General features: G+C 55.7%; 1 protein-coding gene across 2 annotated transcripts; it reads left to right on the top strand.

Moving 5' to 3' along the window:
- The first annotated feature begins 1,437 nt into the window (after positions 1-1,437).
- PNPLA3 (patatin like phospholipase domain containing 3) lies at positions 1,438-18,024 on the top strand. Of its 2 annotated transcripts, XM_043881123.1 has the most exons (9): positions 1,438-1,712; positions 4,842-5,074; positions 6,432-6,497; positions 7,341-7,550; positions 9,072-9,132; positions 12,029-12,235; positions 14,101-14,233; positions 15,767-15,871; positions 17,402-18,024. In XM_043881123.1, the coding sequence occupies exons 1-9, from the start codon at positions 1,526-1,528 to the stop codon at positions 17,505-17,507; spliced, it is 1,308 nt and encodes a 435-aa protein (XP_043737058.1). In that variant the 5' UTR covers positions 1,438-1,525; the 3' UTR covers positions 17,508-18,024. The 2 variants fall into 2 exon arrangements, with proteins under 2 accessions (XP_043737058.1, XP_043737059.1); XM_043881124.1 differs by lacking the exon at positions 7,341-7,550.
- The last annotated feature ends 574 nt before the right edge of the window (positions 18,025-18,598 follow it).

Below are 18,598 nucleotides of genomic sequence, written 5' to 3'. Positions count from 1 at the left end.
GGTCCACAGAGACGAGACAGAATGGCTCACGCTGGGGGTCTGCAGTCCCTGAAGCAGCCCAGCCTCAGCCTCTGCCCAGATCCTGGCACGGCCCTCCCCCATACCTCCAGGCCAGGCTCACCTGGAACAGGGGATGTCTCAGACTTGGGAAACTCTGTGGGTGGGGGTCATGCATAACCAATGTGGTCAGGCCACAGGTGACATTCGGAATCCTGGCAGCGTCTCCACCGGTGGTTTTACAGATGAGGATTACAGAGAGGGGGCGGCCGATCCCAAGGCCCACACTCTGCACCCCATGTGGGCTTGGTGGAGGGGGGAGAGGCGTTTCTGTCCACAAAACAGGGGGTGCGATGGCCCAGTGACCTGGTTGCTGGCTTTGCAACTCTGGGCAAGAGCCTAACCTGCCTTTGCGGGCTGCTATGGAAATTCTCTGTGCAGTGCCGTCCCAGAGTCCATGGGGATCCCAGGCACTTCCTAAGGGCCCGAGCCTCCAGAACCCCAAACCCTGCACCGCCCACGCCACCCCCCAAGCACCTGTTATGTACAATTTTGACTTAGAAGTGAATTTTTGAAAGAAACCTTCGTATCATTATCATTCACTGAAAAATCTCCACCATTTGCCATGGACCGAAGACATCATGCAACACCTTGCAGGAAGTCAAAGACATGAAATTCTATTTAGATGCTGGTGCCTACTGCAAGCTTGCTTCCTCCTGTAAAAACGCTGCAAGCTTGCTTCCTCCTGTAAAAAGGTAAGTGAATACACTGTCAGAAGGATATTAAGAACCTAAAGTGGCAGACTCCCTCGGTGGCTCAGTGGATAAGAATCTGCCCGCTAACACAGGCCACAGGAGTTCTATCCCTGGTCCAGGAAGATTCCACCCGCTGCGGAGAAACTAAGCCCCTGAAGCCCAACTACTGAAGCCCACGCGTCCTAAAAGTCCACGCGCTGCAACTCCTGAGCCCAAGTGTTGCAACTGCTGAAGCCGGTGTGCCTGGGGCATGCGCTTGGCGACAAGAGAACGCACTGCAAGAACCCAGGCATTGCAGTGAAGAGGAGGTCCCCTGGCGCAGAAAAGAAGACACAGGACTACGGAAAATTTAAAAAAAAAAAAAATTAAAAATTTAAACAAAGAACGTTAAGTAGGCAGCTGTAAAGTTCTAACTGGTTTAAGGGATGAAAAGGAACCGGCAAGGGAGCTCTCCATCTCCACTGTCTACGGAGCTGCGGGAACTTCCCTCTCCACCCTCACCTGGCACAGGTCTTCTGCTCTCCTCTCCTCCGCCGGGTCCAGACCCCTCCCAGCCTTCCGCCTCCGGGGAGGGCGGGGTGGCCGCGCTGTCCGCATTGGGCCGCCCAGAGGCTCACTCGCGTGGTCCGAGCGGGGCGGGGACGGGGCCGGTGACGTCGCGCCGGGAATAACCCGGGCTGCAGCGCCCTGACCCGGCGGAGAGCCAGGGTGGGCGCCGGACGGAGCCTGGGCGCGCTCGGACCCCGGCCCCGCCGCCCCAACCTGCCGCCGCTATGTACGACCCTGAGCGCGGCTGGAGCCTGTCCTTCGCCGGCTGCGGCTTCCTGGGCTTCTACTACGTCGGGGTGACCAGCTGCCTCAGCGAGCGCGCCCCGCACCTCCTTCGCCAGGCGCGCAAGTTCTTCGGCGCCTCGGCGGGCGCGCTGCACTGCGCCTTCTACCTCGCCGGGATCCCGCTGGGTAGGTCCTGGGCTCCGCGCCGGGATGGGGCGTGCGCTGGGAGCCGGGGCTGGAAGCGGGCCCTGCGCGGGTAAACCCGGGGTCTCCCCTCAAACAGTTGCGTCCTCCAGTGCACCTTTTTCGCCCGGCGCCGGGGAGCCCTGAAAGCGGGGCGTGGAATCCCGGAGCGCATCCTCGCCTCACCTCCCTTTTGCTGCCCAGTCTTGGAGGAAGCCCCCCACCCCACTCCGAGACTAGAGCCAGGTGGTCTAAGCGACGGGGAGGAGGGGGCATGACGGATCGCGGGAGCGGAATTCCCATTTGCCCTAAGTGCGGCCAGGAGGGAGGTTTGGGGCTGTGTCCCAGGCAGGGGTGGGTACCTTCTTCCCTCTGGAGACTGGAAGGGCTTAGACACCCCTCTCCCCGCCGCCCCCTGGGGCCTTTGACCTCCGCCCAACCCTGGGGCAGGAGGGGGGCGCCTGGGTGCCTCTAGAGGGCAGCTAGCTGGTTTGGGGTGAAAGGGTGTTGAGGAGAGATGTTTTGGGGAGAGGAGAGGAATTAGGAAAGTTGTCTCCTCTCCTCCTTTCCTGGTGTTTGAGACCCTTTAGGGGACCGGACATTCCCATCCCATCTTCCCCACCACGTCCCTGCACAATGCCCTGGAAACAGGTCCTGGGTGTTTCAATCTTGTCCTAGTGAAGGTCTCCGTCCACGTGGAAACCGGAGGGAGGGGAGGACCGAGGCTGGTGGCCAGCGGGCCTGAATTACTAGGGTCTGGCATCCATGGCCTGCGGTTTTGGCCAGGGAGCAGAGCCTGGAGCGAGTGCGGCTGTTGGCGCCCACACAGGGCGATAGAGCTTCTTTTCACTGGCCCACTGGCCCCTGTTTTTCTGGGCTTCCTCAACCGTTTACTTTTTGCTCTACCCAGGGATGGCTGTGTTGGGCACTGCCAGCAGGGAATGACTGTTCCTGGAGGCCAGGAATCCCTTGCCAATACTCGCAGCCCTGCCATTGGATAGGATCAGTGAGCAGACCCTGGGCTGATTGCGAGGTGGGGATTGGGAGAGGCCATGCTGGCAACCGTCTCCATTGAGAAGGAGAGGGGCAAAGAGCAGGAAATGTGACCTCGGGGACGACTAGACTGGACACACGGGCAGTCCGCAGAGCTTGGACTTGAGCTGTGATAAAAGCCAACCCTTGTGTCTCAGCTTGTGACCTGGAGACATCCAGATGGTCAAATGTTTCATTGATTCAAATGCACAGACCCCAGCACAGGAAGTCAGCGGACTCCAGCCCAGCGGGGCGCTGGGCTTGCAGGAGGAGGCTCGGGACCACCAAGTCCCCCGAAAGGGTCTGGAGGTTTTGGCAAGAAGTGCTCCCCAGAGTCTAAGAGCCCCGGTTTCCTGCTTTAACTGCCCGTCTGACTTTGGGGAGCTCCGGGGAGCATTCCCAGGCCCTGTGGCTTGGGCAGGGTTCCTGAGCGCACCTCTCAAGCAGGGCTGACCTGGAAGGAGAGCCTGGCAGAACCAAGCAGCTCTGTGCAGTCATGCGCCTTCTGTCTGGGCTCAAAGGGGCCACATGTGCAGGGAGAGCCCAGTGGAGTCAGAAGTGGGTCAGGGCCTGCTGGCGTGTCCGGGCCCTCTGCATCCCCACATCTGTGGACGACCAGGGCTCGGACTGGGACAGGGGTAGCCCTGCCTGCCAGGGTAGTGCAGACCACCAGAGGGGACCAGGCCAGTGAGTGAGGTCAAATGGAGCGTGAGTGGGCCCTGTGTCCACTAGACGGTTTGACAATTGTAGCATTAGAGGTTAAAAGTGTCCTTGGTGGCTCAGATGGTAAAGAATCTGCCTGCACTGCAGGACACCCAGGTTCGATCCCTGGGTGGGGAAGATCCCCTGGAGGAGGGCATGAGAACCCACTCCAGTATTCTTGCCTGGAGAATCCCCATGGACAGAGGAGCCTGGCGGGCTATGGTCCACAGGGCTGAGTGACTCTTTCCCTTTCCAGAGGTTAAAAGTTAAGTCTAGGGACTTCCTTGGTGGTCCAGTAGCTAGGACTGCATGCTCCCAATGCAGGGGACCCGGGTTCCATCCCTGGTTGGGGAACTAGATCCCACATGTCACAACGAAGAGTTCTCATGCTGCAACTGGGAATTTGCATGCTGCAATGGAAGCGCTAGCCTGCCACAATGAAGATCAAAGATCCTGTGTGCCCCAACTAAGACCTGGTGCAGACAAGTAAATAAGAAAATATGTTTTTATGTTATGCTTAAATAAATAAGAAAATATGAGGTGCTTCCTCTGCGTTGACCGTGTACAGATTTCAGTGTACCTAACCTTTTCTGTCTCCAAAATGTAGGTGAGTGTTGTCCCATGTTCAAAACATACTGTCTGAGGCTCAGAAGCAGGGATGTAACGTGTTGAAGTTGCTCAGCTAGTAAGCAAGAGACAGGATTCAAAGTCAGGTCCCAGCCTGCACTTGCTGTCTGCTCCCTGCAGGGTTAGGCCCATCCATGCTCAAGCTCTGATGCTGTGGGTTCATGGCATCTGGCCTTGATGCAGGGATGAAGACAAAGAGAGGGCTCCCTGGGCCTCTGGAGGCCCGTTCCTCTGGCCTGGGTGGGTCAGGAACGGCTCCGACCAACAGGAATATGTAAATCTCATGTTTCCTAGTTGTTGTGGTTCAGTCGCTGAATCGTGTCTGACTCCTTGTGACCCCATGAACTGCAGCACACCAGGCTTCCCTGTCCTTCAGTATCTCCCAGAATTTTCTGAAATTCATGTCCATTGAATCACATGGAAGAAGTAAAAGACATCAGTGAAATGTGTTTTCTTGATCCCAGTATAGCCAAAATATTACCATTTTCACATCTAATCAATACAAAACATCATCTGTGAGAGAGTCAATGTTTTTGTTGTTATTGTCGTTCTAAGCCCTTGCGATCCGGTGTGTCTTTTACCCATCAGTGTGGACTAACCACTGGCCGGATATGGCAGCCCAGGCTTAGACAAAGGGGAGGGTCGGCAGCTTCCTTGCCATCAGGTTCCTGGTCCCACCACAAAGCAATTCCCGCCTCCAGGGTGGTACATTCCTTTGCATATTTCTCTCTCCACCCCCACACCTCCCTTCTCCCCACCTCACGCACCCAGAGCAGAGATTGCGGATCCTCATGGACCTCGTCCGGACCGCCAGGAGCCGGAACTTGGGGATCCTCCACCCAGCCTTCAGCTTGAGCAAGTACATCCGAGACGGTCTCCACAGACACCTCCCCGACAACGTCCACCAGCTGCTCTCTGGCAAGATGGTCATGTCACTTACCAGGGTGTCCGACGGAGAAAACGTGCTGGTGTCGGATTTTCATTCCAAAGCTGAAGTCGTGGACGTAAGCGGTTTGTTTATCTGGTACTGTCTAGTCGGAAGGGCCATTTTGTTTTGGAAGCAACACAGGGAGGGGCTGTTGTAGGCCAATCGGCCCCAGTTTTTACTTAAGATGCAAGAGAACCTGGTTGCCCGTGATGCTGGTTGGCTTCACTGTACCAGAGTGATGTAAGCTGTGTGCCTCCAGCGGTCCGGTCCACAGCATGTGCAACCCTGGGGTGTCCCAGACGGTGTCAGGTTCAGACAGTGTCTCCCCCTCCTTCCCGACTTGGATCATAAGCCCTGCTCCAGGGACCTTATGTGTGTGGCCCTCCTCCCAACGATGCCTGTTCCTTAATGAGGACGTGTCCACTGAAGCCCCACAAGGGTGGAACCGTGTCTCCGTTACCTCTGTCCTCTGGCTCTAGCACAGAGAAGATCATTGGTGACATCAAAATACCGTTTGGTTTGGCTGATGTCTTTTGTGAGAATGCCTTGGGCGTCATTTCACTTAACACGGGTCCGGACGAGCAAGCTGCCTGGCATAGGTAACCAGCTGCTTCCCAGCAGCCAGTGTCGTCTTCCGCCTAAGCTGTTTCCAGGAGCATTTTCTAGGCACCCAGCACCCACGCATCCCCACAGGAGCTCTTTTCTCTCGTTGCACCAGTGTTACATCATGCTTATGCTCGCTAGCCGGTGAGGCGCAGAGCGTGGTCCCTGGGCGACCAGGCAGCAGTATCTCAGGCTCTCAGGCCCCGCCTCCAACTTGCCTCCTCAGAATCTTAGGGGTGGGGCCCCGAGTCTGTGGTTGGCCAAGCTTTCCAGGAGATTCTGATGAATGGCAGTAATTGCAAAGCCCTCATCTAATCTCCTTGCCAGGCAATCAGCTAGTCAGCAACTAGTTGGTCCTGTCTGTGATGGCCCAGTGGGACCCTCGTGGGGAGCAGAGACGGGAGGTTTAAGTCTGAAGTTATACTTGGACCCTGGGCTTCCCAGGTGGCGCAGTGGTAAAAACCTGCCTGTGGTGCCGATAGATGCAGGAGATGCAGGTTCGATCCCTGGGTCAGGAAGATCCCCTGGAGGAGGAGATGGCTCCCTGATCCAGCATTCTTGCCTGGAAAACCCCATAGACAGAGGACCCTGGCGGGCTACAGTCCATCAGGGTCACAGAGAGTCAGATGCCACTGGGCAGGCAGGCATGCTGAAATAGTAAGTTTGTGGGCTGGATGTTTTCATTCAACCATTTAGTAAAGCAGCGGCTCTGCCAACAGCGCTTTCAGGCTCATTGCTCTCCTTGCTTGGAGAAGGCTTGTAAAGGCCCAGGGGTAAAAGGCTGCCTGCTCTGGGCTGTGCTGTGGTTTCACTCTCTTTTGTCTTCTCAGGCCTTGTATTGTTCCTGCTACATCCCTGTCGTCTTTGGCTTGATCCCCCCTTCCTTCAGAGGCGTGGTAAGTCCACTTTTAAACTGTGTTCCTGGGAATTCCCTGGTGGTCCAGTGGTTAGGAGTCTGCACTTTCACTGCCAGGGGCCTGGGTCCATCTCTGGTCCAGGAAACAAGATCCCATAAGCATCTTTGAAAAAAAAAAAAAAAAAGGAAGACAAGGCGGTGGGTTCAGGGCCCCTGGGCCCCTGAATCCTGTCCCAAATGAAGAAAGCCTTTTGCCTCTACCGTCCATGGGGTCGTAAAGAGTTGGACGCAACAGAGTGACAGAGCGCTTACCATGGAATATAGGAAAACGGATTCTCACAGTACTTACCCCAAATGCACCGTAGCTGTGGGATAAGATGCCATTTTTTAAGAGCTCAGGTCCCAGGTTCACCACGTCATTTAAGTCTCCAGTGCTGGTCCTCATTGCCCAGGTGTGGGCAGAGAGTCAGGACCGCAGGTTAAGTGTCTTGTCCGAGATTGCTCCAGCAGCTGGGGGCCTCTGGAATTGAACCCATGACATCTGTCTCCCTTTCAGCCTGATCTACATCACACTCTGCCCTGAGTGCACACAGCGCCCCTAGTGGAGGCAAGTTGCATGGACTCGCCTGGGGGCGCTCCCGGCTGGGCGGAGCACCGCGGAGCACACAGCAGCATGTGGCAGTCCTGAGTGCCCGCCTGCAGCCTGCTGGCGCAGAAATGCTCACTAGGGGTTTGCTGCGAGTTGTTCCAAGCTCCCTGTTCTCTCACTAGGTCTGCCTGCGGCTCTGAGAAGTCTCTGTCCCTAATCTGAAACACACAGAAAACTCCAGCCCAGAGCTTCTGACAGTGTGTGCTTTTTTCCTTTTTCCTTCTCCCTTAAAAGCGATATGTGGATGGAGGAATAAGTGATAACTTACCCTTCATTGATTCCAAAACAACCATCACTGTGTCTCCCTTCTATGGGGAGAGCGACATCTGCCCCAGAGTCAAGTCCACGTTCTTACTTCACGAAGGCTTCACCAGGCTCAACATGCACTTCTGCACAGAGAACCTCTGCCTGATGTTCCAGTCGGTCTTCCCCCCGGATGTCAAGGTGAGGGGGGCTCTGAGTTCTGGGGGTGCTGCTCTCCCCTTTGCATCCCTCTTTGCCAGGGGACCCAGCAGCTCTTCAGGCTTCCCTGATGGCTCACTGGGTAAAGAATCTGCCTGCAATGCAGGAGACGCGGGAGAAGTGGGTTCAATCCCTGAGTCGGGGGAAGGGAATGGCAAGGCACTCCAGTATGCTTGCCTGAAACATCCCAGGGACAGAGGAGCCTGGCGGGCTACAGCCCAAAGGGTCACAAAGAGTCGGACCCGACTGAGCGAGCAGAGCAGCAGCTGTCCTCCACACTGACTGACCAGCAGCAACAAACCCCAGCCTGGAAAAGGGACTCAGCCCAGTGCTGCCTCCTGCTGGTCACCAGAATCCCCCCGGGCCACTGAAAGGGAGGGCTGGGGGTCGCCACTGAGATCCCACTTCCAGGGGCTAAGGCTTAAGTATCCACAGCCTGAATCCATCTGCCAATGCACGAGATGCAAGAGACTCAGGTTGGGTCCCTGGGTCGGGAAGATCCCCTGGAGGAGGAAATGGCAACCCACTCCAGTATTCTTGCCTGGGAAATCCCATGGACAGAGGAGGCTGGCGGGCTACAGTCCATGGGGTTGGCAAAGAGTTGGACACGACTGGTCATAGCACATCACAGCTTGGGCAGTAGGCTGTCTTTTTTTTTAATTATCCAAACGATTCTCTTTTTAAATTAATTAATTAATTTGGCTACACTGGGTCTTAGTTGTGGCACAAGATCTAGCTCCCTGACCAGAGATTGAAAGCCCCTGGCTCGGGAGTGCAGAGCCTGACCCACTGGACCACCAGGGAAGTCCCCCAGTGATTCTTGGCAGCCATGGTCAGGAATTACACTGCATGTGGTGGCTGAATCTCCCCCACCCCCAGCTCTGCCTTGAGACTTGTAGGATCTTAAGGGATTGAACTTGGGTTCTTGGCAGTGAAAGCGTGGAGTCTTAACTGCTGGACCACATGGGAAACTCGTTTAATCTTTTCTTGGTTGTCGCTATAGTGTGGTGGACCTTACCACCCTGATAGAGTAAGAAAGTTGGTAGAATCTGCACAGTGACAGCTCTCTGGGGAGAAAGAAGGCCATGCCATATGGCGTACCTGGCGGTGTGTGCTCACAGGTGGAGAGAAGGCTGGGCCACAGCATCGGGTGCCCGTGTGGTTTGAGTGCAGAGGAGGCAGCCCAATGTCCCACGACAAGCAGATCAGGCCCCGCTATTTGTGAGGATGGAGGCTTGTCCAGGGACCAAAGGAGACCAGAGGAACCAGCTCCCGTCATGCTGGGGCGCCAGCCTGGGCTGTGCGCAGAGCGGGTGTCGTTCGAGTCGAGTCCTGCCAGGAAGCGGGGCTGCCTTCTCCCGGTAGCACAGAGCCCCGTCCACACATGGCATCGACTCGGAGCTCGGAGGATTCTTTCTCTGAGCCTGCCATCTTCAGGTGATGCTGAAAGGAATGGCGCGTGGTGACTCCGCCTGCGGTTAACCTCACGTGGCTTGTTCACAGGTGCTTGGAGAGATGTGCCTTCAAGGATATTTAGACGCGCTCAGGTTCTTGGAGAAGAATGGTGCGTATGGTGGGGGCGACAGCCGTGCCCTTTGAGCCAGCTTTCTGTTCACAGTCTTGGTCACCAGGGGAACCGTGCTGGATCCACCACCCAATGCTCAGCACACTCACCTGCCATCTGGCTCGGCCCTGAGAGATAGGAAATCGTTGCCCCCATTTTACAGATGGGGAGACGGAGGCAGCCATGGCCCGCATTCCGGGGAGCAGAGCTGGGGTCAACCATGCTGACCCTACAGAGGTCACAGCCCCGGGTTCCTCGCCCTCTGAAGTGTCCCTGTCTGCCAACCGAAGGCAGCTGCTTTCTTTTTCATTACTGCTTGAACAATTGTGAACCTTTAGTTTGATGAGGAAGGGAGAGAAACGGCTTCTGGGTCCCAGGTGAAGCCATCAGGAGAGCTGCCTCCAGCCAGGTGTGGGCCGTGTCCACCAGCCCACCTGTGTTCTGGGGAAAGGTCCTGGATAGTCTGGGCTGGGGAACTTGGGTTCTTCAAATGTTAGTGTGGAACCAACTATTAGTGATGTTTTGAGCTATTTTCCCCGATACTAACAGTTGGTACAGTCATTGATTATTTGAAGTAGTCTGTGTCCTAGACCAAGGAGCTGGTGTGGTTCATGGGATGCACATGTATTTATCCACTCAGAAAGTGCTTACTGCATACCTTCTGGGTGCTAAGCAATTGGCTGTGTACTTGGGACTCCACAGTGGATAGACAGATGTGGCCTCTGCCTGCCTGGAGCTTAGTCTTGAGACTGGGGAGGAGGGCAGGTACGTACATAGAAGGCTGACGGAGTGCTCAGTGCCCTGGCAGGATCATACAGGATGCTGTAGATTCAGATGGGGTTCAGTTGGTGGGCGGGGGGTGGGTTCTGCAAGGAAAGGGAAAGCAGGGCTCCTGGGAGGATGCGAATCTGCAGTGATGCTTTGAGGGTGAACAGGAATGTTTTAGGCATGGGGGTATGTGAGCATGAGGCCTGCAGACAGTCTTCGAGGTGGAAAGAAGGCGTGTGTCACTGGAGTGGTGGGGGTGGGGGACAGAGGAACAGATTCGGGGAGGCAGGAATGGGGGTGAGTGGAAAGAGGGGCAAGGCTGGGCCTCGTGGAGGTGGTGAGGGGCTTGGATCTCACAGCCATGGGGAGCCATGGCGGGCTGCTGACGCTGGAGTGGGGGCAGGCAGAGGGAGCTTTGCCAGGGCCCATGGCCGCGCTACAGAGGGTTAGGCCAACATCCCCGGTCAAGGTGGCCGCCGTGGGCTTGGGGAGCTGGAAGGGGCCTGAGGGGACAGGACTGGGAGACGACCAACCAGAGGTCCCCAAGGAGGAGGACTTGGGGATTAAGCTCTGCCCTTGGCTTCTGTGGTCAGGACCGGAGCAGAGGGCGGCGCTCTCGGTTTGGGCCCTTGGGAGGGCACGGGTCCTGCAGGAAAGCTTGAGAGCCCCATGGGTGGTGCCCTGGGACAGATTTGGGTGGTTGGGCAGGCGGCATTGGGCCTTGCCAGGTGGCGCTCGTGGTAAAGAACCCACTTGCCAATGCGAGAGTTGCGGGAGATGCAGCTTCGTTCCCCGGGTCGGGAAGACTCCCTGGAGGAGGGCCTGGCAACCCACTCCAGTATTCTTGCTTGGAGAATCTCCAGGGACAGAGGAGCCTGGCGGGCTACAGTCCATGGGGTCTCAGAGTCGGACATGACTGAAGCAACTTAGCAGGCATGCACCCAGGAGGCATAGTGATGTCAGAATTCGAGGTTCTAGACAGCAGGCCTGGACTGGGATTGAAATTTGGGAGCCAGCTGGGAATAAAAGACAATGAGGGACCCTATAGAAGTCACTTGGTGACTTTGGGCAAGCCACTCCTCTCTCTGGGCCTCTGTTTCCACATCCGTAGCAAAAGGACTTTGGAGTAAATGATGCCAGCTGATCTTAGTAATTCTAAATCCTGGCGTGGGGCTGGGCGCTTGCAGCATTGGTGCTGGGTTTGGGTTTAAGGATCTAAGCAAGGTTCTGCCTCGGTCAACCTGGCTTCCTTGGGGTTCACTAGAGGATGCATGGGGGCAGGGCAGGTATTCCCTGGTAACAGATTCTCTGAAACATTCCTAAGAGAGAATAGGTCTCCAGAGGCTGAGTTGTGTGTCTGTCAGAGGCTGGAAAGATCCAAGGGAGTCGAAGTGGGAGGTGTAGCTTGGGAGTGAGGCGGGGGGCATGTAGGGACAGCCCCTGGGCTTTTAACCCCAAGGTTGGAAGCGAGAGGTGAGCCAGGGAAGGCGTGGGCATCCAAGTCTACCCGTCCTCCCGTCCCCACCCAGCGTGAGAGCAGGAACCACCCACTGGGATCAGCCCCTGAGCCCTGGCACCCAGGGCAGGGCCAGCACAGACTCCCCGACCTGTGGCTTCTTTCCGACGTCGTGTGATGGAAGGGTGCCATCGTTGATGTCAGACCTGGGTTCGAATCTCGCTCTGACGCTTGTCGGCTGTGTGACTTTAGGCAATTCGCTTCACCTCTCTGGGCTTCTGATTCCTCAGCACTCAGCTGGGAGCAGTTGCGTGGCTGCTGCAGGGTCTGGAACATTGGGCTTCACCAGTGGTGCAGTTGTCATAAATCAGTTATCATCCTTCCCTCTGAACCTCCTGGGTCCACGTGTGGCTCTAGAGCCCACAGGCTGGTGAGTGACCGAGCCAGCTGCCCGCCTCCTCCATCCAGCTTCAAAGGCCCACACTGCGCTTTCCGTGTTAGAAAAGGGAGGTGGAGCAGGGTGGATCCCAGGCAGATTATTCCCAGGTGGATCCCCGCCGTGTCCTAACAGGCCTGTTAGCTTCCCTCTAACTGGGTGGGCAGGGTAGCTGGGCGAGTAGTGACCCCTTGCCCGAAATCGCCTGATGGGTTTTGTTTCCGTGCCCTTCGCAGGCATCCGCGACGGGCCCCATCTGTGCCTGAGTGTGTCCCCAGCAGAGTCGGAGCCAGAGGCGGAGCCTGAGAGCCTGGAGCCTTTTCTGGGCGTGGCCACCCGGGAGGCGTGGCCTGAGCGAGAGGAGCTGCTGGAACAAGTGCGCCTTGGGGTGCTCTCCTGGGACGAGAGCGTCCTGGAGACCCTGTCGCCCAAGCTCACCATGGGTACTGGCTCTGGGGGGTGGGGAGGGGGCGCACAGAGGAGGCGGTGGTCGGTGACCCTTTCAGAGCAGGAAGGGCGGCCTCCCCGTGAGCTGTGGAGGAAGGGCGAGCTGCTGCTTGGGAAGAAGCAGGGCAGAGTGACCAGCGCAGGTTGGTGGGGCTCCCGCCTCCCCGCATGGACCTCCTATCCCCCTGAGTCCTTGCTCTGTCTCCCTTCCCATGCGGTCATGGCCAGAGGAAAACAAGCTCCAGCTGAGTTTGTATTTTACTTATTTATTTAACACCAAAGACATTTTATATTGGGGTAGAACCGATTAACAGTGTCGTGATGGTGTCAGGTGAGCAGTGAAGAAACTCAGCCATACAGGTATCTATTCGCCCCCAAACCCTCCTCCCATCCAGGCTGGCACATAACATTGCAGCTGGGTTTGTTTGTTTGTTTGTTTAAATTTATTTTCAGTTGCACTGGGTCTTCGTTCCATCTGGTCAAAGCTGTGGGTTTTCCAGCAGTCGTGTATGGATGTGAGAGTTGGAGTATAAAGAAAGCTGAGCGCGCAAGCATAGATGCTTTTGAACTGTGGTGCTGGAGAAGACTCTTGAGAGTCTCTTGGATGCAAGGAGATCCAAGCAGTCCATCCTGAAGGAGATCAGTCCTGAATATTCACTGGAAGGACTGATGCTGAAGCGGAAACTCCAATACTTTGGCCACCTGATGCAAAGAACTGACTCATCAGAAAAAACCCTGATGCTGGGAAAGATTGAGGGCAGGAGAAGAAGGGGTCAACAGAGGATGAGATGGTTGGATGGCATCACCGACACGATGGGCATGGGTTTGAGCAAGCTCCAGGAGACAGTGAATGACAGGGTGGCCTGGCGTGCTGCAGTCTTCAGACACGACTGAGGCTGAACAGCAGCAAAGATGAAAGGGCCGCTGTTTCTTGCCTCAGGCACTAATGCCCTAGGAGTTGCAGTATCCTACAGCTGCTCCGGTTGTTGTGATCTGCGGCATCGTGAGGTCATCACATCGGGAAAACAGACGGCTAGCGGGTCCGGGTGGAAGAGGGGAATCCAACTGCAGATGCAAAGAAAAGGTCATGAAGCCTGGGCTGGGGAGATTTGAGATGTTTGTGTCCGCCTCCAAAAGGAATTTAAAGTGAAGTGGGATTTCCATTCTGGAAGACTCAATGCAGTGACTAAGACTCAATGCAGTTTTGATCCCTGGCCCAGGACCTGGATACCACATGCCACAACTAAGACTCAGCACAGCCAAATAAATTCAATAAATAAATTTAAAAATGAAGTAGTAATGAATGCTGCTCAGTTGTGTCCAGCTGTTTGCGACACCATGGATTGTAGCCCAGGAGACTCCTCTGTCCATGAAATTCTCCAGGCAAGAATACTGGAGTGGGCTGCCATTCCCTTCTCCAGGGAGTCTGTTAAAAAGAAACTCTTTAAAAGGGACCCTGTGTCCTGTCAGCGATCCAAGGGCTGTGTAGGCACATCCCACATCTGATCTCATTTGTGATAGATTCTGATTCCTTCCCTGGTGACTCAGATGGTGAAGGACCCACCTGCAATGTGGGAGACCTGGGTTCGATCCCTGGCTTGGGAAGATCCCCTGGAGAAGGGAAGCTATCCATTCCGGTATTCTGGCCTGGAGAATCCCATGAACAGAGGAGCCTGGCAGGCTACAGTCCATGGGGTCACAAAGACTGGGACATGATGAGAAATTTTCACTTTCAGTTTTTCACTTTCTGTTGCATAGCTGCCAGGATTGGTAGGATTTATAGAAATTCCCGGCACCAGCTGGGGAAGGTGGTTTGGTTTTTACGCTGGTGGGAAACAGACCTCTGACTTGTGTTTTTTAGCACTGAGGAATGCAATGAGAAGCCGAGACGGGTGCATAAACAAGATTTTCAGCTTCTTCCCAGTTAAGATCATGTCCTACGTGATGCTGCCCTGCACACTGCCCGTGGAGTCTGCCATCGCTGTGGTCCAGAGGTGAACACTGCCCGTGGCTTTGTGGCTTCCTCTCGGGGCTGGGGGGTCGGGTGAGGATTCAGCTCAGAGCCTGGCTCCTTACACATCCGGGTGGAGCTCACAGTCTGCGTGGAACACCCTGGAAAGGTGCCTGGTTGGCGAGCCCCTGGCCACCCCGACGCCTAGGTTTGTCACTTCTTGCAGGTCTACATTTTTGGGAGGGAGGGGGATTTACTCCTGGTGTGTCGGAAGGATCCCGAGGCCTAAGCTGTGTGGCTGCTAGGTTCCTGGGCATTTGTTTTCCCTCCATTTTCTTCACGTCTACTTTACTGTTTATTTTCTTTTTAGCAACGTAGTCAGCATGTCTTTCAGTCTGTCTTTTTAAAAGTCCCAAAGTGAAAGTGAAGCTCACTCAGTCATGCCCGACTCTTTGCGACCCCATGGACTATCCAGTCCATGGAATTCCCCAGGCCAAGAGTATTGGAGTGGGGAGCCTTTCCCTTCTCCAGGGGATCTTCCCAACCCAGGGATCGAACCGGGGTCTCCTGCATTGCAGGCGGATTCTTTGCCAGCTGAACCACAGGGGAAGCCCAAGAATCCTGGACTGGGTAGCCTCTCCCTTCTCCAGCAGATCTTCCCCAGCCAGGAGTAGAAGCAGAGTCTCCTGCATTGCTAACAGATTCTTTACCAGCTGAGCTGTGAGAGAAGCCCTTGAAAGTCCCAGCCGTCCTTCAAACTCCAGCTCAGTTCTCTGGCTCTACTGGACCTCCCAGATCACTCCCCAGCCCCACCACTCAGCCACCTGCCTCGCCCTGGGAGGAGGGCGGGCAGCTCTGGCATATTTTTTCCTTCCTTTTGTTTAAAAAGAATAGTTTGATAAGTTCTTTTATTTATTTGTTGTGGTTGTGCTTGGTTTTCAGACCAAGAAGCGCGCGGACTTCTCTAGTTGTGGCGCGCGGGCTTCGCTAGTTGTGGCGCGCGGGCTTAGTTGCCCTGTGGCATGTGTGATCTCCCTGGAGCAGGGCTGGAACTCACGCCTCCTGCGTTGGCAGGCGCGCTCCACCACTGAGCCGCCAGGGGAGTCCTCTGCTGACATTTCCTAAAGCCCGAGACATGGGGTCCTTTTCGTGTCTGGGGTGTTGGAGGCCTGGAGGGCAGAGGTCAGGCCTCCTTGGCAGCTTCGTCTGTGGGCGTGCATGTGGCCGAGCACCTTCCATGTGGGTGCAGGGGTGGTGTTTCAACCAGAAGATGCTGTGTGTCAGGGTCCACGCTGCCCCAGAGGAGCGGGGTCTTCGAAGACCCAGGCCTTTTTTCTCCATGTAAGTCCCTTGAGCTCTCCTGAATCCAAAGTGGCCCCATTTTGCTTTAGGGCTTTTAGGTGGGCTTGCCTTGCAGAATTTATCAGCTTGGGGTGAGAAGTGACCCTGGCCGTTTACCTGGATGATGGCACTGTCGTCAGATGTCTGCCTTCGGGCGGGGTTTCTTCTCGTCCTTTTGCTGTGGCTTGTCTTCACCTGCATACAAGGGGTGTGTCTCTGCATTTCCCTCCTGCAGACTGGTGACGTGGCTTCCGGACATGCCCAGTGACATCCAGTGGCTGTGGTGGGCCACCTCCCACCTGTGTTCTCAGGCCATGGTGCATCTGCTCCCCGCGTCCAGGTAGGTGATTTGGCTGTGGGTCTGGGGGTCCACCAGGCACCCTCTCATCTGCTCAGGCCTCACGCACCATCCTAGGAATGTCATCGGGCCCTGAAGAGATGTCAGGGAGCATGTCCCCTGGTGCCTGAGACCCTGCCTTACAGGAGGCGCTGAGCCCATCAGCGGTCCCAGTGAACCTGCTGGGAGCCAGTGACCAAGACTCAGCTGCAGAGGGTGTGCGGACACCCAGGGAGGTGTGTCCATGGAGCGTCATTTTTTTAAAAGTTATTTATTTAGCTGGGCCAGGTCCTAGTTTCAGCACGTGGGATCTTGAGTTGTGGCATGTGGGGTCTAGTTCCCGGGCCAGAGATCAAACTCCGGCCCCCTGCACTGGGATCACAGAGTCTTAGCTACTGGACCGCCAGGGAAGTCCCCCACTGAGCCCATCCTGATGGCAGAGAGGAGAGAGCTGGCTGATGCAGCAGGGGCGGGGCCAATGGACAGGTAGCACTGGTTTGCCTAAAGGGAGTGGCTCTGGGTACTTGAGGCACCGGGAGGGGTGGGGCAGGGAGAGGGGGCAGGGCCCCTTTCCGTGTGTGTGTGTGTGTGTGTGTGTGTGTGTGTGTGTGTGTGTGTGTGTGTGTTGTCGTTTGGGGCGGGGTGAGGGGGGCTGCTGCCTGTTACTGCAGATTCCCGTCTGACCTCAGACTCCCTGAATCCCGGTCTCTTGGGTTAGAACCCGGCCATCCGCATTGTTAACATGACCCAAGTCCTAATGCTTCCTGAATTCTGAAAACTAATGAGCAAGAAGGGCCTGGTTCCAGTAATGACTCTGGGATTTTGTCCTGAAAGTCGTGGACCTCGGCTTTCTCCCCTGTTCCCTGGGGTGATCCTCTTCTCATTAGGTGTCTGTGAGGCTTTGGGGAGCCCCCGGCTCAGTCCTGAAACATGGCAGGTGCTCGGGAGAGAGCCCTCCAGTGTTTCTATTAACAGATAGGGAAGGTTTGAAGTAGGGATGGAGGGGTCTGGCTTGTGCTGGGAAAATAGCAGTAGTGGCCTTGCGGAGGACAGATCCCCAGAGACGGCAGTAGACCTGGCCCAGCGAGGGGAAGGGCTTGCTCTCCAGCGAAACTGGAGGACGGAGCGCTGTTTGTAGGCTCCAGGTCAGAAGGAAGATAGCAGTTTTGAGGCCTTGCTGAGCTCCAGGCTGGTCGGCAGGCAGGAGCAGAGGGCGGGGGGATGGCGGTGTGGCTGCAGAGAGCCACCCTGGTGGGTGAGCTGGTGTGTGTGGGGGTGACCGATGGGCTCCTCCGGGCCTGTGCATGTCCAGTGGGGGGTGTCCGGGTGGCTGGGAGGGCCACAGGTTTGGAGGCCTGGGATGGAGTGATGTCAGCCCAGCACAGGGATGGGGGACCTGAAGCAGTGGACTTGGGCTGGGCCACCCTGCAGACCCCAGACCGTGTGACAGCGTCCCCCCTCCCACATCCCCACTGACACCACAGACCAGAGCGGCAGGTCGGCGGCTGAGTCAGAATTCATCGTTTGTTTCAGATCCCAAATCCCAGCAAGCGGCCAACGGCCTTCCTCCACAAACCGGAGCACCGTGGGCGCCGCCAGGCTTCCTGCTCCCCCGTGGACCCACAGAGGCCAGAGCTGACATCTGTGATGTACACAGAATGACCTCCGTGCTGAGTTTGTAGTGTCCTGAAACCAAAGGCAATCTTTCTGTCTTACAAAAAGCTAGGAAGCGACTCTTGGTGTGTGCAGTGGGTGCGGAGCTCAAGGATACCCAGGATATGAGTCTCTAAGTATCGGGGACCTTGCGGCGGGGGGCTGGGCTGCCCTTTGTGTGGTCTCGGGGGTTGCGGGGGAGGACGGTGGTCCCATCTCTCCATACAGGAAGCAGTAAGTGTGGGGCGAGGCGGGCTGCCATCCTCCCAAGGACATCCCTGGTTAGGGGCTACATTATGAGGTGGTAACTAACTTGCACTCTGGTACATCTTTCTGACCTATTCTAAATATTTGGTGGAGTTATATTAGACATAACTCTCGGTTGGCACTGAGAGAGGGCATCAGAGGGCAGACACACTGACACCATAATCACAGAAAACTAGCCAATCTGATCACAGGAACACAGCCTTGTCTAACTCAATGAACCTAAGCCATCCCGTGTGGGGCCACCCAAGACGGATGGGTCATGGTGGAGAGGTCTGATGGAATGTGGTCCACTGGAGAAGGCAATGGCAAACCACTTCACTATTCTTGCCTTGAGAACCCCATGAACAGTATGAAAAGACAAAAAGATAGGACCCTGAAGGATGAACTCCCCAGGTCGGTAGGTGCCCAACATGCTACTGGAGATCAGTGGAGAAATAAGTCCAGAAGGAATGAGGGATGGAGCCAAAACAAAAACAACACCCAGTTGTGGATGTGACTGGTGATAGAAGCAAGGTCCGATGCTGGAAAGAGCAATATTGCATAGGAACCTGGAATGTTAGGTCCATGAATCAAGGCAAACTGAAAGTGGTCAAACAGGAGATGGCAAGAGTGAACGTCAACATTCTAGGAATCAGCGAACTAAGATGGACTGGAATGGCTGAATTTAACTCAGATGACCATTATATCTACTACTGTGGGCAGGAATCCTTTAGAAAAAATGGAGTAGCCATCCATCGTGGTCAACAAAAGAGTCCAAAATGCAGTACATGGATGCAATCTCAAAAACGACAGAATGATCTCTGTTCTTTT

Source organism: Cervus elaphus, chromosome 22 (genome assembly GCF_910594005.1).
Source record: "Cervus elaphus chromosome 22, mCerEla1.1, whole genome shotgun sequence".
NCBI classification, from domain to species: Eukaryota; Metazoa; Chordata; class Mammalia; order Artiodactyla; family Cervidae; genus Cervus; species Cervus elaphus.
This window is presented reverse-complemented; position numbering and strand designations above follow the sequence as displayed.